This window comes from Mytilus galloprovincialis, chromosome 10 (genome assembly GCF_965363235.1).
Source record: "Mytilus galloprovincialis chromosome 10, xbMytGall1.hap1.1, whole genome shotgun sequence".
Lineage (NCBI taxonomy): Eukaryota > Metazoa > Mollusca > Bivalvia > Mytilida > Mytilidae > Mytilus > Mytilus galloprovincialis.
The window spans coordinates 9,483,354-9,501,776 of NC_134847.1; the positions used below are offsets into that span (position 1 = coordinate 9,483,354).

The following is an 18,423-nucleotide window of genomic DNA, read 5'->3' on the forward strand; positions in this document are numbered from 1 at the left end:
AACTCAATTTCAAACCATGCTCAATATTTGATTAAAGAATCGAGAAAAAATATTGCAAACGTCGAATAGTGACCACACGTACAATTTAAATGGAATGTGGGATGCGAATAGACGGCATTGCGCGAAAGGATGTTCTTAGGTTTATGTTTTTATTGTTATTGTTTCTCATAATGATTCAGATGGCATTCAATTTGTCCGTTCAACAAGCATCTTTCACTGTTATGTCAAAATGGGTACAAGTAGCAGACCAGTTGTACTCGAGTTCGTCTCGCCTAGCACAACTGCAACCTCCAAGATTAGGGATACCAAAGGGATCTCCAAGTGCTGCATCATTTCATATAGAACAGTCAACACAGTCAGTGATAAAATCAGATAACAACGGGACTTATATATGCAGTAAAAATGTAATAAATGTGACGAATAAAGATTGTTTGCCGTTGTGTCCAGTAATTTCAGATAAACTAGGTAGGTAGCGTTAAGTGAAAGATTGGCAATTGGGGTATCCAAGTAATCACATAATCACAAAGTTTTTGTCAATATAATCACATAATCATAATTATTTCTTTAAACAAGAAAATCTAGTAATCATCGGATAAAAGTTTTCATCCAATCCCCCATAAAAATCAAGTGGTAGTTCCCTAAAAACCTTCGTGGATTGTTATTTAACTCGGACAAAGGGAGCTAATACGCGAAACCATAAAATAGCATAATATAAAAAAGATTGATTGATTGAATGTTGGTTGCTTAACGTCCAGTGGCAAATATTTCATGGATATTCAGGACGAGAACAAGTTCACAATAAATACAATAGGTAGGTGGATACAATAGAGGCCATCTGATATGATGGTCGGGGAAATTTGGACTGCCACTGGAAAATGAGGGTATATTGGATAGGGACATAAATTTTGCCTTGCAACAGGCCACCTACGGACCCCTCAAAGAGTTGTTGCAAGGGTTCTTAACGTGCAAAGAGCGTGGTACTCTCTTTACACGAGGCATCGGATTTAACGTCCCCCTTTTGACCGGACGTGACTGCGAACTTGATACATCCCGCACAGCCAAACGGACACCCCACTTCGGCAAGCGTTTTACTGCCGGTCGGGAGAAGACCAAGTGACCAAACTTCTATTCCCCAGTCACCCTTAGGGGTATAATAAAAAAAAAAAAAGAAATAAAAAAGTGTTAACTGATAAATGGACTTACTGTTTAAATCAACATTACAATTTGACACTGACAGCAGCAATATGAGGTCTATATTTTTTCCTACTGTTTTGATATTTTGACTTTTGTTTGAGAAATACTATGCTTAACCATACATTTTCTTAAGTCGGGAAGGATCCTGTAGTTCAGTGATGTTTGTTGTTGATGTGGATCATAAGTGTTTCTCGTTTTTCTTTGGGTGTTATGCCCCATTTATGGGCATTATGTTTTCTGATCTGTGCGTCTGTTCGTCCGTCCGTCTGTTCGTCCGTTCGTCCAACTTCAGGTTAAAGTTTTTGGTCGAGGTAGTTTTTGATGAAGTTGAAGTCCAATCAACTTGAAAAGTAGTACACATGTACCCTATAATATGATCTTTCTAATTTTAATGTCAAATTAGAGATTTTACCCCATTTTAACGGTCCATTAAACATAGAAAATAACATTGCGGATGAGGCATCTTTGTACTGGGGACACATTCTTGTTTTTACAAGATTAGATCGTTTGTTTTCCTGTTAAAATTGTTTCCACTAGTCATTTTGGGGACAATTATAGCTTGCTGTACGGAGTAAGCAAAAACTCCAGGTTGAAGGTCGTATATTCGACCTAAAATTATGTAACATATTGTGCTTTGAGGAGAGTCATGTCATTTTCACCCATACCATATCTTCTTGTATCTATACCATTTCCTTCTCATTTTTTTTCAGTTGGCGATTTAGCAACTTGTATCGACTCCCCAACATATTATGACCTAGATAAACTGTATCCCTGGGTTCGAGATGGAGGAAGGGGAAAGCCGTCCTACTGTTACCCACGCCATCGTGTTGCCATCATCATTCCATACAGAAACAGAGAAAGTCATCTCCGGACATTTTTATACAATATCCATCCTATACTTTATAGACAGGAGTTAGATTATGGAATATATGTCGTAGAACAGGTATGAAATTCAATGACTTAAAGTTTTGAACTTTTATATTGTCATATACTAGTAAATCATAAAGAGTTGTGACAATAGTATACAAAAAAGATAATATCTATCCCATCGAACTGGAGATAAAGGATAATACAGATGCAGCTAAGTCTGCCTTATATCTTGACTAACATCCAGAAATTGACAATGAGGGTTGGTTGAAAACAAAACTTTACGATAAAATAGATGATGTTTAGCTTCCTAATTGTAAACTTTCCACTTCTATATTGCAATATTCCAGCAGCGCCTGCAGACGGAGTATATATCTCCCAATTGATACGATATTCCGAGCTTGTATTTCCTATCATAATTTCCTTGATAGAGGATTGCTACTCACAAGGAAGTTATTAAACCAAGAGTTCCAAATGGTGAAGCTAAAATCATCCATTCGTAAATTTTACGGACTCCATCACGAGTTGGTTGACCGTTATGGAATAACCGTTTCACAGATGATATCGGATATGTTCCTTATGTCGTAACTACAATACCCTTTCTCTTTTCACGAATGTGACCTACCGAATTAGACTATTTACCGGATTTGTAATAAAATAAGCAACACGACGGTTGCCACAAGTGGTGCAGGATCTGCTTACCCTTCCAGAGCACATGAGATCACCCGAAGTTTTTGGTGCGGTTCATGTTGCTTAGTCTTTAGTTGTCTATGTTGTGTGTTCTGTACTATCATTTGTCTGTTTGTCTTTTTATTTTTAGCCATGGCTTTGTCAGTTTATTTTCTATCTATGATTTTGCCTCTCCCTCTGGTATCTTTAGTCCCTCTTTTGTATAAATGTAGAAGTCTATATTTGTGCATGTGTTAGTTGTTTTTTAATATGCAGTGTCCCTTGATAAGGGAAAACTTTTACTAGTCCATTTTTTTTTATTTTTTTTTCTGGGGGGGGGGGGGGGCAAATATTTCATGCATATTTAGGGCCAGCACAAATTAACAATAAATACTAGGGATGTCAAAATATCTGAAATTGAGTCCTCCACAGAGTCAAATTTTATTATGATGACATTATGTATTATTGCAGACCTCAAACTGTGTAGGTCTACAACATTTAACTTAATCCTTGGTTATGTGTATCGCTCCTCATTGTATTTGCCAATCGAACAGGAACTAGAATAACTGACCACCGTTTCTAAAAATTACATTGCATGATAGCAACTTTTTGTTTGTGCATGTAACAAATCAGAAACCTGACTAATAAAATCATTCGATATGTTAAAGTAAAGTACAAATTAATAGTCAATCTGTATCATCTGTTCCCAAGTAATTTTGATATAACGACTTTTCCCATAATTTGTCAACGAAGTATTGAACTTTGATATAACGACTTTTCCCATAATTTGTCAACGAAGTATTGAACTTCAAATTAATCTTATATAAAACGATTTCTAACTATAGATTAAAGAATTATTATAGTAAAGTTTAAAATAAACTTTTAATGTACATCTCATACCAATCAGGAGTACTAAAACCTCTTGATTAGCAATTAAAGGTAAGCTAATGAGTGATTGATCCACGAAAGTGTTGATATGTGTACAAAGTCTCTAATCTGTTATGATGGTTCAGTGCAGGGCTGTTTAGTTTTGTTCTTATTCAGCAATATGATCTGATCCACAACTTCATCTGAAAGGGAAACTGTTTCCAGGTTTTTAAACGACAAACGAGTCTCCGAGTACAAAAATACTCGAGTACTTGGCCGTTCATCCCTAATATTAAATACAATAGGTACGTTCTGTAATAGTGGCGTCTGGAATTGAAGTCGGAAAATAATAGACTGCCATGGTAAACTAGTGAGGGTACATTGGATAGGGACAGACTGAATTAAGTCATGCAACAGGTCACCTAAAGACCACTCAATGGGGTGTTGCAAGAGATCTTAACTTGTAAAAAGCTTGGCACTCTCTTTACACGAGCATTTGATTTAAGATCCCTAGTCTGACCGGATGTTGCATTTGTACATCCCGAACATTCAAACGGATGCCGCTCTTTAGCGAGGGTTTTACTGCCGGTCGGAGTAAGACCTTCGGTGACCATACTTTTATTCCCCAGTCACCCATGGGAGAAAACAGGAGAAAACTTTCCATGTAAACTGGTATGAACAGTTAATAATAAATCTGGCCACGGCATGAAGGAAACCGATAGTCTGTCCCACAAATTCGCCGTTTCAGAATCTAATGCATCCTGGGTAATATTTTCAAAAGTGTACACCAAAAAGTCACATAGAAATACAACCAATGACGTGACCTTTTTTTCATCTTGGGGTACGAACAATTAATTTACCAATGGTTCTTTCGATTCTGAAACGGTCAATTGTACATAATTATGTACTGAACTAAATCAAAAATAACATTTCACACGAAATAATTTTCGCCCGCCTAAAGCTATAAGATATATAAAAAAAAAAACGAACATACATGTATTCTTATTCGCCAAAAAATTGTATTGGTACATTATAATTCATTGACATTATAACTAGGTTAACAGAACATTTAAAATTTTGAATAAAATATATATTGCAATTTAAGGCGATTATTGCACAATAAATTATCAAAATTTACTTTTACACCTTCTAATGATTTGATTCACGCAAAATATCGATAGTTTTACAAATGTTAACCCATAACCCCCAATAAAAATCGACAGCCACAGCGTACGAAAAAGCACAATAGTATTGAAAGTGGCAATCAATCAAATTGAATCTAAAAGTTTGAATCAAGAAATATATCGATAGTTTTAACCCATACTCATATCGTACATTTCTAATGTTTCAGAATGGAAGTTCTAAATTTAATCGTGCCATGCTGATGAATATTGGGTTTGCAGAAGCAATGAAGATACACGACTATCAATGTTTTGTCTTCCATGATGTGGACTTGATTCCAGAAAACGACAAAAATATTTACAACTGTCCAAAACAACCTAGACATATGTCAGTTGCAATAGATAAATTCAAATACCGGTAAGAATAATAATGTATATTACTGTACAGTTATAAGGTCTATTTCTGTCGAGTTATAAGGTCCATTTCTGTACATTTATATGGGACATATATATATACTGTACAGTTATAAGGTCTATTGATGTACCGTTATATGGGCTTTTACTGTACAGTTATATGGGCGTATACTGTACATTTATACTGTACATTTATATGGGCGTATACTGTACAGTTATATTGGCTTATACTGTACATATATATGGGTTTATACGGTACAGTTACATGGGTTTATACTGCACATTTATATGGGTTTATACTGTATAGTTATATAGGCTTATACTGTACATTTATATGGGCGTATACTGTACAGTTATATGAGCGTATACTGTACAGTTATATGGGCCTATACTGTACAGTTATATGGGCCTATACTGTACAGTTATATGAGCTTATTCTGTACAGTTATACATATATGGGCTTGCACTTTACATTTTAAGGTATATTGCTGTACATTTATATAGGCTTACACTACAGTTATATGGGCTTATATTGTACAGTTATAAGGGCTTATACTGTACAGTTATTTGAGAAGCTTTCTCGGAAACACAGTTTAAAAGAAATAAATGAGGAATTTGTTCATAATACACAGATACTGTCCCCGTTTGCATATATATAATATATATGTTACAGTAAATAGGTGAAATTAGGAATTACATGTAACTACTAAAATTTAGGAATTACATGTAATCCCCAATGCACTTAGTAAATACAAGTAATTCCTGAAACGGCCCAGTTATTACCAGTAATTACTAACTTGTAATTCCTGAAACGGCCCAGTTATTACCAGTAATTACTAATTTTGAAATGAATATTTACACCTATTAACTAACTGTTAAAATAATGTTGCAATATGGTCAGATGATCAAAAGTTATGGTTATACTAAGTATAGAAGATCAGTGAGTACTCTTAAAAAGTGATCTGCCTAAAATGTACCTTTTTGTTATAGGAGCATATTAAATATGGTTTTTGTGTGTTAAATCATTAATGAAAATGATATAGTGAAATTATAATTCACTTTTAACAGTCAATCTGGTTCTATTTGACTAAAATAAGCTGAGAATCCTGGTTGATGAGTTGTGCACTTGCAAGTGAATAATTGTACCTCATTAAATACGTATTCATGTGACCTTCAATTCAACAACTAGCTGGAGATAGGTTACCAATATTGTATTCAGATTTAAAATTGTAAGGGTTTTGCGGAACACACTATCTCGCCTACTTTTGTTGTTAGTCGCTGGCTCAACAAATATGGGAAACATATTAAAATGTTCCTCCAAATACTTTCTTTTGACTAGTACTGTAAGAACCTTCTGTCCAAATTTAGTTGGAATCCAGGATGGTTTATGAAATCTAATAAATGTTTATAAACACTTTAACCGCAGAGTGTAGGTATTATGTTAACTGGAAAAAAATATTTATAAGGAATATACGAAAATGGATTTTTGTTTACAAAATTTACTTCTTGAATATTATCTTATGATCACAAACAAGCTTCAGTTCAAATTTGGTAGAAATGCAGGATAATTTAAGAAAGTTATCAAAATTTAAAGAACTTTAACCACATATTGAATATTTGTGGACGCTGCTGACAAAAGTACTTGTCAGTCGGAAACCAGGTTGAAATAGAACAAAAGAATCGAAGCTCTTTGTTAGAGAAGGCGATAAATGTTTACTGTATTGTTTACTATAGTGACAAAATTTTTAAAAGTTAATAGAAACAAACAAAATTGCAATTTTCTTCTCAATTACGAGGTGTTTTATTTTAAAAACACCATTTGCATAAGTTTTCAATTTATCTAGTTCATAGTTAAGCAGAACAATTAGATATCAACTCGACGACATGGGTATCTTTCAAGTTGGATGACAAAAATGCATAACCTCCGATTTTTTGAAAAAATTACCACGGACGGAAACCATATCAATCTATTACTTCAGTAATTTTCGTGTCTGCCCTTCTATTATGTGACTGAAGAAAAAATTCCAAAAATGGGTAACAATTGTATCGAAAAGAGAAAATCGAGTGCACCGTTTTATGTTAGGGCGTGTTTGAGTTGAGTATTTTGTCTTGATATCGTACAAAGCAAGAATATTTCATACATCGTCTCGCTTCAAATTCTATCATCTTTATACATTAAAGCTACAGGTTGACGTTATAACACAAAAAAATCACAGTACTAAAAGATGAAATATATAGGTCAAGTGAAATACCTATCTAATGAGTCACAAAAACAGAGAAGGTGTGTTCGAATAGCTATTTTTTGACTGAAAGTACTTGACGACAGTCTTTCAAGTTGGATGATGAAAATGCATATCTTCGAAAAATTCCAGTTTTTTGTGTGTGATAACTAGAGTTTATAGTCTTCATACACTAAACAAATCTAGTCTGCCCTTCCACGAAATATTTATTTAGAATTTTTTTAAATGTTTATGAATTTTCGAAAATTCCACCTGACAACCGATCAGACAATAGTTTTAAGTTGAGTCAATGCAGACAAGATTATTAACTGATGCTCATTAGCTAGTTGATACATTTGTCTTTAAAAATACAACTGACATATAAGGATCGTAATGGTGCAATATGGATAAATTTATCGGTTTCCAAGAGCAAAATTGGTAGCGCGTCATCCCTACAATGGCTTCCGTTTCTACGATTGTGAAAATGAACTGGCGTAATGGGGAGATAATTTTGACGAAGTAGGATCCTGACTGTTGTATATTGATATGCCCCTCATCATGTTTGTAAACGCTAAGAATAAAGATTGATTTGTTGTTGGTTGCTTGGTTTCCAGTGGCAAATATTTCATGCATGTTCAGGACGAGAACAAGTTAACAAGAAATACAACAGGTCTGATAATAGAGGCCATCAGGGATGAAGTGGGGAAATTTTTACTTCCACTGGAAAACTTGAGGGTTTATTTTTTCCCATGTTTAGAGGTTCTGAATTCTGCATCGGAATTCCTCTAGGCTTTTCATCAAAGCATAAAGTTATAATGTGATTTTAAATGTGATATATTTATAGATTGCCTTTCCCTAGAATATTTGGAGGCGTGACATCTTTAACAGTGGAACAATTTCAAAAAGTCAACGGGTTTCCGAACAGATATTTTGGCTGGGGAGGTGAGGACGATGATATGTGGAAAAGGTAAGGAGTATGCGCCGTAAAGATACATTAATCAATACAGCATCCATTTTGTGGTATATTTTTATATTGTTGTACAATTCAATATTTGGAGGCGTATCATCCTTAACAAAAGAACAATTCCAAAAAGTCAACAGGTTTCCAAACAGATATTTTTGGCTGGGGAGGTGAAGGCGATATGTCGAATAGGTCAGAAGCATGCATCAGAAAGATTTATGTATTTGTTCCTGACAATAAGAGAGTACTTTAACCAACGCGTATGGTCATGATCACATGCGTATACTCGTATGGTTCGTCCCTGGTGAAGAGTTCAGTATTAAAAGTAAACGTGTTAATGACCCCGACTATATGAGCATATAAGCATTATATGGTCATGACCATACGCGTATGGTCCAAATACTCATATAGTCCGTAAATATTCACATCAAAACGGCATTCATTCCCCACTTTTGGTTTTGAATTTTTTTATGAGGTTTTAAAGAGGGGTTACAGAATAGAGAATAAAGGGAATAATAGACAAATAATAAAGAGAAAGAGACATTTGGGCCAAATTAAGGAATTGAGATAAATATGCCAAAAAATATGAGCAAGGGAGTATCTTATATGTAAGTTAATTAATAAAAATAAGTATTACCTCCTTGGTATGAGGACAAAAAAATAAAGAATTAAGAACAATGTCTGCTTCAATAAAAAGAATAGAAAATGATGGGTGCTAACATATAAAGAACAAAGAATAAAGGCAATATAAAAGGAACAGAGAATGATATCATAAACAATTGAAGCATACAGAAATACCCCCAGGGCCCGTTTGCATAAAACCGCTTGAGGTATAAAAAAAATCCAATCGTAGTACTATTTAATCGTTTGATATGGAGAAAATCCGTCCGTTCGGAACAAATCTCAACTTAAGTAGCTTTGTGCATCCGGCCCTCACCTTTAACTATGTAGTTTTTTTTACCAAATGATCTTTTATTTAATAATGTTGAATATTTAACTATGGACCTCAAATTTTCATGATCTCATTATTTTAGTTACATCGTTTAGTCCTTTTTTTCCAATTACTATATTATCCAGAGATATTATATATATACATGTTGATAGAAGTTATACTCTGATGTTTTGTAATAACATGCGACAGAAAGATACTTATACATCCCCATTATAATTGATCGTTTGTGATGGAGAAAAATCTGTCCGTTCGGAAATCTTAACTTAAGTAGCTTTACGACCTTCAACTATCAATATTTGACAATGGACCTCATATTTTCATGATCTCATTATTTCAGTTACCTCGTTTAGTCCTTTTTTCCAATTATACTATTTATCCAGAGATATTACATGTTCATAGAAGTTATACTCTGATGTTTGGTAATACCAAGTAGTTGTATTTGATGTCATATATAGTGCGTACATGTCTAGTATGGTTTATATGTATCGAACCCTAACACGAGACAAGATTCAAAGCAAAATTTAAATGATCTTAACGTCAAGCGACAAATATCTGTTTCACCTGTATATATATTCTGGAAAAAGCGGAAAATGGACAAATCGATTGTAAAAAAAACGTGTAGGAATGTTTATTTATTGATAAATTGTTGTTTGCTAAATATCCAGTTACAGATATTTCTTTAATAACCGAGACAGCAACAAATTAAACAATAAATCTGGTAGGTTCTACAATTAAAATTGAGATAATTGTTTGGCATCTCTCTACTATGTACACAAGCAGTCGTCACGTGATATCAGTGACACTGATAAGGACCGACCGTGCCAATCGGCAATCCTCGGGCGAATCCGCTACTCTCCTTACGAAATCGGCCGAGTTGTGACGAATGCGACCGTGTAAGGGCTGTATAGCGAGTTAAGGTCGTTTAAAACTTATATTATCATCACACTGCCACACCTCTCCATCCAAGTCACAATTTTGTTGTTGAGATCAGTCGAACGAAGAAAAGAGAGACAACTCTATATTTATATTATTTTGTTTTATTTTCTACTTTTTAGAATTCACAACGCTGGATATAAGGTGATCCGAAATGCTAGGGAAATAGCTCGTTATAAGATGATTAAACATGGTAAGGATGAAGGAAATAATCGTAATCCTGTCAGGTAATTACGAATCTCTAAAATTAAATCATTTTTTTCATTTTTTTCAAGCAGGCATTTCATAGTTAATTTCTCCATTTATAATTCTATGTTAATAACGGTAGACATATCTACATGTATACATATAACGACTTTATTGGTTAAACAATATTTATTAATGAAAAATTACATGTCAATACTAAAGTATTACAATTTTACATGAAACTCCAATATATTATTAGGAAACAAGTTAGGACAGTTTCATTGTATTCCTGTAGCATATTGTTCTAAGTTCTATGTTACCATACTAATAGTAATTTGCTATACAAATATATCAAAATTTCTTTCATTAATATAAACAGTAGTGCATCTTGTCTTTTAAACCTGTGTGAGATTTTCATTTATATAGTCAACATGGTGATTGATGCAGAGACATGTGTATATGTAACATATGTACAGTTAATTTGTATACTACAGATGGACTTTTATTTAGACAAATAATATAATTAACATACTATATAGTAAAAAATCATTTTATATATTGTAAAAATATTTTTTTTAAACTTTTTCGGTCTTTATAAAGATGCTGTTTGTTCTGTAGTTAGACCCTTCTACGAAGAAATTTGTTGTGCATGCTCACGTATAAATATCTCCGTTTTATCAGACATTCAGACGCAATCTAAGTTTTGATTTTTTTTTCAATTTAGACTTGTATTGTTAGTTGCATTAGGTCACTAGCACACTATGTAACGAATTTATCTTACCGACTATCTTTATTTGTTGAATTTAGACTAAAGTTGTCTTTTTCGCTATCATAACACATCTTCTTCTTTCTGTATTAAAGTGTTCAAGTGTTAATTTTTAAGAACCTTTTTTAATTGGTCTGCACTAAACAACTAATGTAAACGATTAACATTTATTATCAAAAACCTTGATATAACAATATTAAACAGAACTTTAATACTTTTAAATAACCAAACAGTGCCCAAGTCGTAAATCCACAACTAACCATGTATTGAAATAAGCCCCGCCTCCCTACTAAGCTAATATGGAATATACAGGGTCTCCACGAGGTCACTTTTAACCAATCATCTTCCTAGAAATGTATAGGAGGTAAGATAAATATATTTATTAAAAAGTCGTATTTCAAATTCATTATTTCAATTGTTTAAAAAAAAACACATTTCTACTATCCAGTTTTAACTTGTATTAATCAGTGGTTTCAGTTATTTTATAAACTCCCTATCTATTTCAGGGATTTTACAAAATCACTTAAACTCTAACTTAGTGATTTTACAAAAGTATCTGATTTTACAAATTCACTGTAACATATATATGTCTCTGATTTATGGGACCATTCAATTTGGCTGTCCCAAATTTCTAGTTGGTTAGTTCAAAACTATCGTGGTTTATAAAATGTCCTAAAGCTAAAACGATAGTTACTCTTATCTTTTTAAACATTTTAAATCGGAGATGGTGGTTTAAACATCATATTTTTATTTCTGATGTTTTTTAACTTTGTAATTGTTTAAACCATCTATCAATTTTCATTCTTGATTACAGGTTTAAAATGCTGAAATATAGTGATAAATATTTTAAAACGGATGGCATTAATAGGCTAACGTATAAAGTATTAAAAATAGAGTTTAATCATCTCTTTACACGAGTCCTTGTTGACATAGATGAAAAAGAAGTTATAGCGGTATGTATAAATATTCTATTTGTATTCTTGTTAAAAAAAATGAAAACAGTATCATGACAAAAAATGTAGAATCATTTTCACAACAGCGTGGACAAGACCATTTCATGGCGCGCTCACGTTATCAGTTGACACGGTCAGATTAGGGGAACTTTCGTCTGTAACGCCCACTTGGCATATCTTAATTGTAATCGACATTTAAACTGTGGGGGTCGCCAAAGTTTCTAAACGCCTAAATCAAATAATACGAATAACTAGCAGTGGACTAAACCTTGGTTGTTGGTTGGCATGTTGAATATTTAAACTTTCTTTTTTCCTGCATGTGCAACTGCATGTATTTTACTCTTTTATTCTATTTAAATGCTCACTGGAAGGCCTCTGACAGACTGATATGGACGGTAAAATCACTGTTATTGATAGCCGATGATAAACACGTTAATGCTTAATGATTCAATATTGTTACAAACAATGTCTCCACTCCATGAAATCAGGAAACGCTTACCACTTCTTGGTATTTGGTAACGTGTCATCATTCTTTTGGTCATGGTGTCAAGTTCCACATACTCTCCATTTTTATTTTTCTATGAAATTACTCAATAGTGTAGTAAGTTTGGATAACTGATTTTAGAATGAATATCAGATTATGCAGAAATTTCGATTAGAACTTAAACATATTATAATTAATAAAACTTATTATCATTTTAGGAAATAAAAAAGTCATGACACCATCCGTCAGTGAAGAACATTTGTTGATACATACACAAGTGGGGAAAACTGAGGAGTGTCAAAAAAACTGAAAACAACACGTTTAATGTCAAAGGACAGCAAATTAATATATGGAGACAATTCGTTGGACAAATCACTAAAGATGTATTATGGTGTTCTGGATGATCCTAACATTGCATTGGTTGCATGCATCAACCATTTTCATATTAGCGAGTTTTGAATCCGGAATTTATATTTTTTGACAGGTTACCCGTAACGTTCTCTGTGGTTGAACATCCTGGTAATCTGTCAAGCAAGAGCATCTTAAATAAGTAAATTCAGGATTTTAATGGGTACTTAGTTGGGGAAAGTTTAATGCTTTCTTTACAGTAAACCTCTCCACTCCTCCACCTAAATTGCTTCTTATGGTCGCTCGTAATTGACCGAGTACCAGTATGTCTTACCACAGAGTAGGTAATCTGTCGAAAAAATAAAAAACAAAACCCGGAGTCAAAAGTCGGTAATATGAAAAAGACAAAAATTAATGACTGAATTAGGATTACAGAAGATGGATTGTTTTTTAACCGACCCATTACAACAAAACCCTATGAACACTTTTTCTAAAGAAAAGTAAAAGTCCTTGTAAATATGAAGCTACGTATGAGATGAGGCCAAATAAAATGATGTGTGTGATTCCTATAACATCTTTGAAAAAAATAGGGTAGGTAGGTAGGGATTTTTTTTAAATTTTATAATAAAACAAGAATGTGTCCATAGTACACGGATGCCCCACTCGCACTATCATTTCGTATGTTCAGTGGACCGTGAAATTGGGGTCAAAACTTTAATTTGGAATTAAAATTAGAAAGATCATGTCTTAGGAAACATGTGTACTAAGTTTCAAGTTGATGTAACTTTTATAACTTCATCAAAAACTACCTTGACCAAAAACTTTAACCTGAAATTTGCACTATCATTTCTATGTTCAGTGAACTGTGATATTGGGGTCAAAACTCTAATTAGGCATTAAAATTAGAAAGATCATATCATGGGGAACATGTGGACTAAGTTTCAAGTTGATTGGACTTCAACTTCATCAAAAGCTACCTTGACCAAAAACTTTAACCTGAAGCGAACGGACGCACGAACGAACGAACGAACGAACGAACGGAGGCACAGACCAGAAAACATAATGTCCCTCTACTATCGTAGGTGGGGCATAAAAAAACTTTTAATTGAGTCTTTGGAAGAGAATTCTGACTTGATATGACTTTAACGGTGCTTATTGAAAAATGACCCAAAATACTTAAAGGTAATCTATTTCTAAGCTTAAGATATAGGGTAGGTAGGCAAATAGGAAACACACATCTTTTTTATTTGGCTTGAAGTGATTATGGAATAACTTATGCTTTTTTTTTAAATAGAAGTGTTGTTAAATTATTATAGATCATAGTTGATTTGTGTAAAAATGTATTTGTGCATTGTTTAACAGGTTGAGTATGATGAATTATACAAATACATACGAATATAATTTAATTGTTTACATATGAGCATTATGTTTTACTTTATCCCATTGAAACCAACACAACAGACTATTTACTGTTTCCCCCAGACTACCATGGTCAGTGGAGGATCCAGAAATTTTGACTGACCTATGGGGGGAGGGGGGCGCTCCAGTCATGCTTCAGTGATTCCCTATATAGTCAATCATTTTTTTTCATGAAAGGGGGACCGGGCCCGCCCCACTCCCTGGGTCCGCCTATGAGTGCTAAGCTATTAAACTAATTCATCCCGGGTTCATCTATATAACAAGTTTTTGCGAATAGTGATTTAGTGTTTACATGTACATTTTCCCCAGACCATCAGTGTCAAGCTATTCGACTAAATCGCCCGAGTTCATCTATATATATATACTAGTATATTAAGTTACTGCGAATAGTGATTAAAGCTAGGTTCACACTGCCGATCAGACCAACTCGACCAATCTTGATCAAGACAAATTAACCGATCGGGAGACTGGTCTGTCTCAATCGACAAGAATGTTCGGGGTGGTCTACCTTGGTCGTCATCGATCAGGCTTTCTACCCGAGAGTTTTTGACATGTCAAAATCATTAGAGTAGGGATCGAGAAGCCAGTCACTCGAGATGAGATCGAGAATTCGTAGAGTAGCAATCGAATCGATCGGGAAAGGATCGTGTAGAGATCGAGTTTAGTCAGAATACCAATAGTTTACCGATCAGTTCTCGATCATTTCGGTCTTTGCTCGATATGTGGTCAAGATTAACTCGATCAATGCCCGATCTCTTCGTGATCACTGCGACTTCTATATACATATATTTACATCTCAGACAAACTAGACCAAAACCCGATCTCTACGCGACCACATTCGATCGCTCTTCGATCTCTACTCGGCCGTACACGAGTATACATGACTGCTACACGATTCTTTAAAAATGTGTGCAGCTCTGATTAATTTTCATAACTTTGCTTCTGCAAAAATATATTTCACTATTTATTTTTAAATGAACACAAACTCCTCCATGTAGAGTACGTGTCTGTACTTTTGCAAGCAGGTGTAAATTTTTAGAAGAGAGAACACAGATACCAAAGGAACAATCAAACTCAAAGGTCAAACCGACACAGTCATAGCGAAAAACGAAAACCAACGAGAAGACAAACAGAAGTGTACATAACACAACATAAAAAACTAAAAACTTAGCAACACGAAACCTAACAAAACCTGTGACCATCTCGGGTGTTTCGGGAAAAAAGTAGATTCTGCAATTTGACCCCAGAGGATTTAAAGTACTTGTGCATTTAAATTCATTATCAGACAGCTGATGACTAATCTAGCCTGCAAATGGGCTATTTTTGATTGACTGTCCGTATTTTCCGTATGTTCATAAGAAGATGTGGTATAATTGCCAAATGACACAGAAATGAACAACTATATGTCACCGTACGGTCGAATGTTTACAAACACTTTTTTCATACGCTTTTTGGTACAATTTTATTTAAAAAATTGAGACGAAAGACAAATGATTTTTATTTGAATTCGTGATAGATATATGTAAACATACTTTTAATTTTAGCTCAATATGCAGACTTCTTATACGTTCAGGTATTTCACATCCAATTTTTTATGGAAATATTCTGAAAAAAGCACAAAAATGTCAATATTCACCTCAGAAAATAACAAAACCTATAAATAGACTTATTAAGAAGACGATACTGTTGTCAGGTCATTAAAGATCGATATTTTGGCGTTAATATTGATTCACTTATAGGGTCTTTGCATCGGAACTAAACACATTTATTCAAAAACCAGTTGTTGGCATGACACGGGTTATGTTCTTCTCATATATGTTATGAAGGTATGATACTAAACCCCTAACGGGAAGGATTGTGCCTGATATTCACATGATGAAATCATAATCTTTCAATCAGTTTAATTGAGGTCTGGAGCTGGCATGTCAGTTAACTGCTAGTAGTCTGCTGTTATTTATGTGTTATTTTCATTTTGTTTATTTTCTTTGGTTACATCTTCTGACATCAGACTCGGACTTCTCTTGAACTGAATTTTAAATGTGCGTATTGTTGTGCGTTTAATTTTCTACATTGGCTAGAGGTATAGGTGGTGGGTTGAGATCTCATAAACATGTTTAACCCGCCGCATTTTTGCGCCTGTCCCAAGTCAAGAGCCTCTGGCCTTTGTTAGTCTTGTATTATTTTAATTTTAGTTTCTTGTGTACAATTTGGAAATTAGTATGGCGTTCATTATCACTGAACTAGTATATATTTGTTTAGGGGCCAGCTGAAAGACGCCTCCGGGTGCGGGAATTTCTCGCTACATTGAAGACCTGTTGGTGACCTTCTGCTGTTGTTTTTTTTCTATGGTCGGGTTGTTGTCTCTTTGACAGATTCCCCATTTCCATTCTCAATTTTTTATTTTTGCCGTTTTATTAGGGACTTTCCGTTTTAAAGTTTCCTCGGAGTTCAGTACTTTTGTGATTACTATTCATACTGCCCACACAGTGGTCGCCATTTCAGCCACTGTATCCACAGGCGCTTGGGTCTATGATACAGATTTTTTTTTTTTTTCTTTTTTTTATTAAAATATTCAATTTTTTATATTTATAATACATATCTATCACTTCTGTGCATGTCTCACCTAGTTTCGAGTGATTTAAACGACCCAGAGAAAAAACCCAATTTTACTATCCATACTAGAGAAAAAACCCAATTTTACTATCCATACTTCTTAGTATGGATAGTAAAATTGGGTTTTTTCTCTGGGTCGTTTAAATCACTCGAAACTAGGTGAGACATGCACAGAGAAAAAACCCAATTTTACTATCCATACTTCTTAGTATGGATAGTAAAATTGGGTTTTTTCTCTGGGTCGTTTAAATCACTCGAAACTAGGTGAGACATGCACAGAAGTGATAGATATGTATTATAAATATAGAAAATTGAATATTTTAATAATAAAAAAAAAAAAAATAAAAAAAATCTGTATCATAGACCCAAGCGCCTTTGTTTCTTAGTATGGATAGTAAAATTGGGTTTTTTCTGTGGGTCGTTTAAATCACTCGAAACTAGGTGAGACATGCACAGAAGTGATAGATATGTATTATAAATATAGAAAATTGAATATTTTAATAATAAAAAAAAAAAAAAAAAAAAAAATCTGTATCATAGACCCAAGCGCCTGTGACTGTATCATCTAGATTTTTCGGCACCCTTTGATGTCTATCCCTTTTTGTTTGTATTCTACGTTCTCTTCAAGCTCCGTCACAGCTATTAACCTGTCTATCTGAGCTCTAACCACCTTGCAAAACAATCCAACTGCTTTATTTCCAAGTAGATATGTTAAATGTATGATTTTACTCAGACCTTCTGTAAACTACTGAATCCCAACAAAATAAACGACGACACAGATAATGCCCAAGCTTGCATATAACGTTATAAAGAGTCATTACTCAAGAACGGTAAAAGTGACACCACCAAATTGGCATTTGATCTGTGTTTTATGTTATTGCGTTTCCCGATGATAAAATTTGGTTGAGGCAAAATACGATGAAAAAACGGAAACTAATTGTTGGAACGTACGTATGCGTAGTTACGGACGGACATGGGTAACACTTAATGCCTCCTCGGCTGCAGCGGGTGATATAAAAAAATCAGATGTTTTATACAGAACTTGTACATACCCGACAAATGCCCGACTAGTCGTGATGGAGTTGTTAAGGAGTCGTGAAAGGTCGGTTTAAGGTCGTGTACAGTCGGATAGAAGTCAGGTAGAAGTCATAAACAGATCCGATCAAGAATTGGGTCACGCTTGGTCGTAGGAATTTGGACAATCGGGATCATCGAGTTGATCTGATCGGCAGTGTGAACCTAGCTTTAAGATGGTATGACTTTTATAGCAGGACCTATCAAAAAGTCCACACATTCAGTACAGTAATTCTACATCCGTTGCTAAGTTAAGCCACTGTTGCTTGGCAAACAAACTGGAGATACCAGGATTGAGTTTTTTTTATTTGCGCCAGACGCGTTTTTTGCCTACAAAAAAAGTAAAATCACAAAAATACTGAACTCGGACGAAAATCAAATCG

The 18,423-nt window shown here is 34.2% G+C and overlaps 2 protein-coding genes across 2 annotated transcripts in view; both read left to right on the forward strand.

The window, feature by feature from the left end:
- The window catches only part of LOC143048862 (beta-1,4-N-acetylgalactosaminyltransferase bre-4-like), a 52,644-nt gene extending 38,295 nt beyond the window's left edge, over positions 1–14,349 (forward strand). Inside the window, exon 7 of the mRNA XM_076222730.1 lies at positions 12,805–14,349. Within this exon, the coding sequence (XP_076078845.1) occupies positions 12,805–12,822 (18 nt within the window). The 3' untranslated portion in view covers positions 12,823–14,349. The remainder of the gene's footprint in view (positions 1–12,804) is intronic.
- LOC143049781 (beta-1,4-N-acetylgalactosaminyltransferase bre-4-like) lies at positions 1,648–12,103 on the forward strand. Its single transcript, XM_076223511.1, has 5 exons — positions 1,648–2,137; positions 4,949–5,136; positions 8,196–8,318; positions 10,320–10,390; positions 11,964–12,103. Exons 1-5 carry the CDS (start codon positions 1,841–1,843, stop codon positions 11,975–11,977), a joined length of 693 nt encoding a protein of 230 aa, XP_076079626.1. The 5' UTR covers positions 1,648–1,840; the 3' UTR covers positions 11,978–12,103.
- Positions 14,350–18,423: the final 4,074 nt, after the last annotated feature.